Source organism: Ictalurus punctatus, chromosome 3 (genome assembly GCF_001660625.3).
Source record: "Ictalurus punctatus breed USDA103 chromosome 3, Coco_2.0, whole genome shotgun sequence".
NCBI lineage: Eukaryota > Metazoa > Chordata > Actinopteri > Siluriformes > Ictaluridae > Ictalurus > Ictalurus punctatus.
In genome coordinates this window covers 365,173-373,018 of record NC_030418.2, presented here as the reverse complement: position 1 = coordinate 373,018, position 7,846 = coordinate 365,173, and the positions used below count along the sequence as shown (strand labels likewise).

General features: G+C 47.9%; 1 protein-coding gene across 1 annotated transcript; it reads right to left on the bottom strand.

Annotated features, from left to right (window-relative positions):
• Positions 1-1,949: 1,949 nt before the first annotated feature.
• LOC128630536 (uncharacterized) lies at positions 1,950-4,495 on the bottom strand. Its single transcript, XM_053678983.1, has 2 exons — positions 3,698-4,495; positions 1,950-2,018 (listed from the first exon to the last, which is right to left on the bottom strand). The coding sequence occupies exons 1-2, from the start codon at positions 4,493-4,495 to the stop codon at positions 1,950-1,952; spliced, it is 867 nt and encodes a 288-aa protein (XP_053534958.1).
• Between the last annotated feature and the right edge of the window lie 3,351 nt (positions 4,496-7,846).

The following is a 7,846-nucleotide window of genomic DNA, read 5'->3' as shown; positions in this document are numbered from 1 at the left end:
GACATCTAAAAGGTCCAATTCGAGTAGTTTTCCGCAAAAAAAAAAAAAAAAAACACCGCAAGAAAATCAAGTGTTTTTGGCCGCAACAATCAGAAAAAAAACTCCACGAAATCCTGTACCGGCTGATTATGGACACCGAGGGGAAAGGAGGGGGCAAATACTTCTGCACCCCACATCCCCATCATACAGTTTGCGTTGGAATATTGAAAGAAAAGAAGGAAAGAAAGCCTTTATTTGTCACATGTGCATCGCAGTACAGCAAAATTCTTTTCTTGGCATACACCAGCTTGTTACTGTCGCATGTCCACGTGAAACACTCCCACTTAAAGAGGCAGCCAGGGTTAGGGTTAGCGCCGGTTGCTAAGCAGTGATTGGTCATAGCGCCGGTTGCTAAGCAGTGATTGGTTATAGCGGCAGTTGCTAAGCAGTGATTGGTCATAGCGACTGTTGCTAAGCAGTGATTGGTCATAACAGCGGTTGCTAAGCAGTGATTGGTCATAGCGACGGTTGCTAAACAGTGATTGGGTCATAGCGGCGGTTGCTAAGCAGTGATTGGTCCGTAGCGACGGTTGCTAAGCAGTGATTGGGTCGTAGCGGCGGTTGCTAAGCAGTGATTGGTCCGTAGCGACGGTTGCTAAGCAGTGATTGGGTCGTAGCGGCAGTTGCTAAGCAGTGATTGGGTCATAGCGGCGGTTGCTACGCAGTGATTGGTCATAGTGACGGTTGCTAAGCAGTGATTGGGTCATAGCGGCAGTTGCTATTAGTGGTGGGGTCATAACGGCGGTTGCTAAGCAGTGATTGGTCATGGCAGCATTTGCTAAGCAGTGACTGGGTCATAGCAGCAGTTGCTAAGCAGTGATTGGTCATAGAAACAGTTGCTAAGCAGTGACTGGGTCATAGCGGCGGTTGCTAAGCAGTGATTGGTCATAGCGGCGGTTGCTAAGCAGTGATTGGACATAGCAACGGTTGCTAAGCAGTGATTGGTCATAGCAGCAGTTGCTAAGCAGTAATTGATCATAGTGCCGGTTGCTAAGCAGTGATTGGTCATAGCAGCGGTTGCTAAGCAGTAATTGGTCATAGTGCCGGTTGCTAAGCAGTGATTGGGTCATAGCGGCGGTTGCTAAGCAGTGATTGGGTCATAGCGGCGGTTGCTAAGCAGTGATTGGTCAGTTGGTCAAACCCAGCCTTGCAGCGCCAGTTAGCGAGACGGTAAATGAAGCGTTTTGTAAATGGTGTACACCAGAGCGAGAGGGTGAATATACCCACAGACTGTGATTCAGAGCTTCGTAACAGACGAGGTGGAGGAACTCGGGGCGTAACGGAAGATTTCATCTCCGCGCGAGCCGCAGGGGGCCGGGAAACACAAACACGGCTCCACTATGACGTGATCCGGCTCCTACGAACGAGCGCCGGCTGCTGCGGGGGTTATTTATTGTTATTTTTATTTGGTGTGTTTGGTTACCTGGATGCTCCGTCGATGACGGAGCAGAGACGTGTCATTTTCTCAGCTGCAGTAATAAACAACACCAGGCTGAGGTTAATCAGAGCCATGAAGGAGCGCAGAGCGGGCTTGTCTCATCGCGTTGGCGTTAAGTTCAGCCACCTTAACGATGAGCTTAATGATGCTAACACATGATGTTTCCTCTTAATTGTCAAAATATCCGAGGACTGTACGTACATCATGTTCACTCCCTCTCTCTCTCTCTCTCTCTCTCTGTCTTTTTTCTCTCTCAGATTATTAACTCAAACACGACCTCGGCGTCAGCGTGCACTGATTTCTGAAGCAGACCCGTGATATGCGATCCTTTTGTAAATATTTTCAAGGCGGGTTGCATCGGGAGGATTTCTGAGGAGATGTTTTGACAGCCTGAAAATGGAGTTTCAAGATTGCAACAGACGCAAAGATGTCAAGATGTGAACTCGTTTAACCCTCCTGTCGTGTTCCTTACTTAGCAATGTGCCGCCCCCTCTACTACAGGCGAATCCTCTCCGATTTTATAGCAGTACAGGCGAGAAACCTGGGGGACAAAACACACATAGGGGTTTAAACGTACGCAGTGTTGAACGTTAAGCGTGTTTGAACCGCTACATCATCATCATCATCGTCATCATATCTGTTGGATTATACGTCATAAACCGACGTTTACTCCTGTTTCTAACCCGCTAGCGTGCTAAATCGATAGAAACTGACGCAGACATAAACATTCATGTTGAATGGAATCAGTTTTCGCCATTTAGAACGACTCAGTGACTGTCCTGTATTAAATATTAGCCGCCGTTGCTAAACTTAATTACAGTTTATTTTTTGTCATGTGCAATCTTTTTTTCAGTAATTTATCCACATATCTGAGGGAAATGTTGACGTTCCCGACATTTCCGTGCCTTTTTTATCGTCGCTGTGTCTTTGCGTTAGCCTGTATGAAAGATCTGCTAGCTGATAAACCTGTTAGGCCTTAGCTAGCTCGTGCTCTGTAATCATATTGTTCTCACAACTTGAGCATGAACACAAATTCACGAGATTACTGTGTAAAATGCTCGCGCTTCAACGTCACGCCTGACATTTCTAACCAGCTAGCACGCTAAATCGATAGAAAGCGAGAAGCTAGCAGGATTGCCGATCACAGTGTGTTTTTAAAAAATGATTAGCAACACCTGTTTAGTCCCCTGTAACACGTCCCAGTAAACAACGTGCTGAAATTTCCCAGGGGCTTCGGCGGCTTTTTACGAGCCATTATCGTTAGAAATGTACGAAAGCTGTGCTGGAGGACTTTAACACACTCGTAAATTAGTACAGACACCGTTGGGGAATGTGAACAGGGCCTGCAGACTGAAAAAAAAAACACACACACACACACACACACACAGGAGGCAGTTTGTGTGTGACGTATAACATAAATAATTTTAGTTAAATACATTTAAAGCTCCTGCCCTGTACAACTTAATTTCTTTTCCAGTTAACAGCAAAAATAAATGAAAGTGAACTGTCTGCTTTTTAAAAAAATCTATCCATTGACCTATTTTTTTTTTGTAGCATAAGCTAACAGGAAGTGATCATCAGAAGGGATCTGGTCGGCAGTGCTAGCATTAATTAGCATTAGCGTCCTGCACACACTTGGCCTGCAGATGTTCCTGCGTCTCTGTGAACTGAAGCAAACGAAGCAAAACAAATAAAAAAACACGGCGTACCGGTCACTAAACACGAAAACACTCGTGCACGTGTTAATCTGAGGCCTGTCTGTTCTGCAGACCTGAGATATTTATACGCTTACTGACGTTAGCGGTTGTTGTTGTTTTTTTTTTTTAAACTGTTTGTTTGAAAATCCCAGCTGCTGTTTTTTTATGGATATGTGAAGAATGTGTTCACGTGGAGAGGAGAATAAAGTCGCTAGCTTGATTTCATACACATGCTAAACACACCACGGTGACAGCATCCTGTTTAAACACGGTGACATCATCGGTGTAGCGACTGAAGCGCTCTTCTTTTCCAGATATCATCACGTTCCTCTGAAAACCCCATGCAGAGCTGGCCAGGTTCTGCACTTAATCTTTAGCTACAATTTAATCCAGTATTTTACAGTGAGATACTACTTAGCGCCAACGCTAGCTAGCTATTTAGCTATTTTTTTTTTGCGTAGTAGTAGTAGTGTGTGTTAATAGTAGTAGTGTGTAGCAGTTGTGTGTAGTGGTGGTGTGTAGCGGTAGAGTGTAGCGGTGGTGTGTAGCGGTAGAGTGTAGCGGTGGTGTGTAGCGGTGGTGTGTAACGGTGGTGTGTGGCGGTGGTGTGTGGCGGTGGAGTGTGGCGGTGGAGTGTGACGGTGGTGTGTGGCGGTGGTGTGTAGCCGTAGAGTGTAGCGGTGGTGTGTAGCGGTAGAGTGTAGCGGTGGTGTGTAGCGGTGGTGTGTAACGGTGGTGTGTAGCGGTGGTGTGTAACGGTGGTATGTAGCGGTAGAGTGTAGCGGTGGTGTGTAGCGGTGGAGTGTAGCGGTGGTGTGTAGCGGTAGAGTGTAGCGGTGGTGTGTAGCGGTGGTGTGTAGCGGTGGTGTGTAGCGGTGGTGTGTAGCGGTGGTGTGTAGCGGTAGAGTGTAGCGGTGGTGTGTAGCGGTGGTGTGTTGCGGTGGTGTGTAGCGGTGGTGTGTAGCGGTGGTGTGTTGCGGTGGTGTGTAGCGGTGGAGTGTAGCGGTGGTGTGTAGCGGTAGAGTGTAGCGGTGGTGTGTAGCGGTGGTGTGTAGCGGTGGCGGTGGTGTGTAGCGGTGGTGTGTAGCGGTGGTGTGTAGCGGTAGAGTGTAGCGGTGGTGTGTAGCGGTGGTGTGTAGCCGTGGAGTGTAGCGGTGGAGTGTAGCGGTGGTGTGTAGCGGTAGAGTGTAGCGGTGGTGTGTAGCGGTGGTGTGTAGCGGTAGAGTGTAGCGGTAGAGTGTAGCGGTGGTGTGTAGCGGTGGTGTGTAGCGGTGGTGTGTAGCGGTGGTGTGTAGCGGTGGTGTTCAGTCTGACGAGTCATTAAAAAATGTCCTGAAGTGATTTGGCAGTTTGGCTCCATGCCAGTAAACCACCGGTGGTCCCAGACTCTCATAAAACATGGAGGTGAAATATGGAGGCTGGAACACCTTTTTTTTTTTGCTTTACATCCAGCATGTGTCCAAAGCTAGAGTATAGAAATATGATTGTGAACATCTGGATAAATCATCCATCATAAGTGAAATTGCTTCTGCTTCCATTCACACTCTACTCCAGGAGTTTATGAGCCCTAGATCCTGTTTCTCAGGTCTAAAAGTCCCTGCTCCCATTTTAATCCTCCTCATTCCTTCCTGAGGCCTACAAACTCCACCTCTTTCATCCTGAGGCCTACAAGCTCCTCCCCCTGTCATCCAGAGGCCTACAAGCTCCTCCTCATTCCATCCTGAGACCTAAAATCACCTCCTCATTCCATCCTGAGGCCTACAAGAGCTTTCTCCTGTCATCCCGAGTTCTACAAGCTCCTTGTCCTACCGCTCTGAGGTCTATAAGCTCCTCCTTCTGCCAGTTTGAGCTCTATAGGCTCCACACACTGCCACTGAGAGGTCTATAAGCTCCACCCCCTGCCACTCCAAGGTTTATAAGCTACACCCACCCTGCCACTCTGAGGTCTATCATCTCCTCTTTCCGCCACTCTGAGGTCTTTAAGCTCCACCCCCTGCCACTCTGAGGTCTATAAGCTCCTCCTTCTGCCAGTCTGAGGTCTATAAGCTCCTCCTTCTGCCAGTCTGAGGTCTATAAGCTCCTCCTCCTGCCACTCTAAGGTCTATAAGCTCCTCCTTCTGCCAGTCTGAGGTCTATAAGCTCCTCCTCCTGCCAGTCTGAGGTTTATATCTTCTTCCTCCTGCCATTCTGAGGTCTATAACTTCCTCCTCCTGCCACTCTGAGGTCTATAAGCTCCTCCTTCTGCCAGTCTGAGGTCTATAAGCTCCTCCTCCTGCCACTCTGAGGTCTATAAGCTCCTCCTTCTGCCAGTCTGAGGTCTATAAGCTCCTCCTCCTGCCAGTCTGAGGTTTATAACTTCTTCCTCCTGCCATTCTGAGGTCTATAAGCTCCTCCTTCTGCCAGTCTGAGGTCTATAAGCTCCTCCTCCTGCCACTCTGAGGTCTATAAGCTCCTCCTCCTGCCACTCTGAGGTCTATAACTTCCTCCTCCTGCCACTCTGAGGTCTATAAGCTCCTCCTTCTGCCAGTCTGAGGTCTATAAGCTCCTCCTCCTGCCACTCTGAGGTCTATAAGCTCCTCCTCCTGCCACTCTGTCTATAAGCTCCTCCTCCTGCCACTCTGAGGTATATAAGCTCCTCCTCCTGCCACTCTGAGATCTATAAGCTCCTCCTCCTGTCCCCACCCAAGTTCACACTAGTGCGCAAAGCAAGTGATTGTTCATTTTCTCAGTGCACATGACACCGTAAAGTAAACCGATCCAGACGACTGTCTCCTGATTCCTCGGACGAATCCTGTGGTGTGTGTTCTGCACTCACAGCTTTAGTTCTTATCTACAATTAACTCACTTTTACTGTTAGACGCATAAACATGTCTGCTAGCATTTCCATTCCCTTCGTAACCAAACCTCGTGGGATACAAACCGCCTGGTGTTTGTGAAGGCGATGCTCATGGCACTTCACTTCTCTCCATGTTTCATTCCCACTTACACACACACACATACACACACACACACACCTGCCATCAGGTGGAACCCAGAGAACAGGAAGAGGACTTTGGGGAATGTTTACACTGCGACGGTGTGGAGATGTTAATCCGGTGCGACGCAGTAGACGGAGCGGGAGAGCCGAGCCGCCAGGAGCCGAGATGAATATCACGTGAGCTCCAGCTGCCGGCTGTAAATGTTTGGAGGGTGAAGGAAGGCATTAGCGCTGAGCGTTCTGGGCGACGACGATGATTCAGCCTCGTAAAAAGCTCTTTAGCCTCTAATGAAATCGGCATTGTTTACGTTTTCGGCAAAACAGGTGCAGGGAGAAAAAAAACCTCTTGTTAAACAGCAGTGAGGCTGAATTTTCCACCGTAACTATTATTAGCTTCAATTCTCTCTCTCTCTCTCTGTCTCACACACACACACACACACACACACACACACACACACACACACACACACCATACTACTTTAATCCAAACCTGACCCGAAACACACACACTCACTCATACTGAACCGATCAGCTGCTCATGATTAAAACATGTTCCCAGATTTCCTCTGTGTGAGTGTGTGTGTGAGTGTGTGTGTGTATGTGAGTGTGTGTGTATATGTGTGACTGGCACGGTCACTGCTGAAATCTCCTCCGCACCTGGTCCTCCAGAAGAAGGTGTTAAAACTGCAGGAGAGAGCGATGGAGCGATGGAGCGATGAAGGGAGAGAAGAACTCATTAATGAACAGGTGCACACTTCAAATTAAAGCAAAGAGGACCACGTCGCTCGTAAAAAATATATATACACGCTTTAAAAGCGTTTTATACGCAGCCATCTCGCTGCCTCGCGGCTTTGAAGAGCTCCACCATGTGCACGACGTCAGCCTTGAACCCTCCCTTCACTCGATTCAGATGTGAGAAGATGGAGGTTTGCACTTTGGAGCAAGTCGGTCGCAGCAGCGAGAGTCTAATACGCCAGACTAATAGGAAAGAAAAAGAAAAATCGGCGTGTGATTATTAGGACCGTTAAGTTTACTGGTCCGTAATTTAAACGGAGGAGAATCTTTTTAAAAGTGGTATCTTCAAACAGCGACGTTTTGGCGTCACGTCGCTCAGAGAGCTCTACACTGTGGGAGTCTTCTCTTCGCTTTGCTGACACTCTGCCGTGGTCTTAGCGCCAAGCTAGTACGATAACCACATGGCGCTAACGAAGGGGTGTGATTAAAACGATCATACGGGAAGTCAGTTGGGTGTAAACTGAATCCATGCAACGTTCCTCTTCACGGGATCCTCCAGGCGGTGCTGTGTTCCCAAGCTGAAGCGAATACTTACGAATGCCACTTACGTAAACCTCCAACTGTACGAATACCAAAAAAAACGTGAAAAATATTCCACAACTGGCCCGTTCCATTCTAACTATTCGTAGTGGCCCAATCACGTCGCTTCTCATTTGCATAAACATCAACGCGTCTCGCTCGTGTCACGTTGCGAACAGTTGCTCCGCCCCCTAGCGGCTCTTGTTCAAAAGTCGATGACTTCGGGCTGCGTTCTTGCTGACGTGAGCTCTTAAAGCGCGTTCATTCGATAGACGCTTTGGAGGTTGGTTGGATTTTCCATTGAAAATTAGCTGTTTTTTTTTGTTTGTTAACGTAGGCTGCGTAAATTATGAATACTGTAATACTCTTTTATTTTAGAAC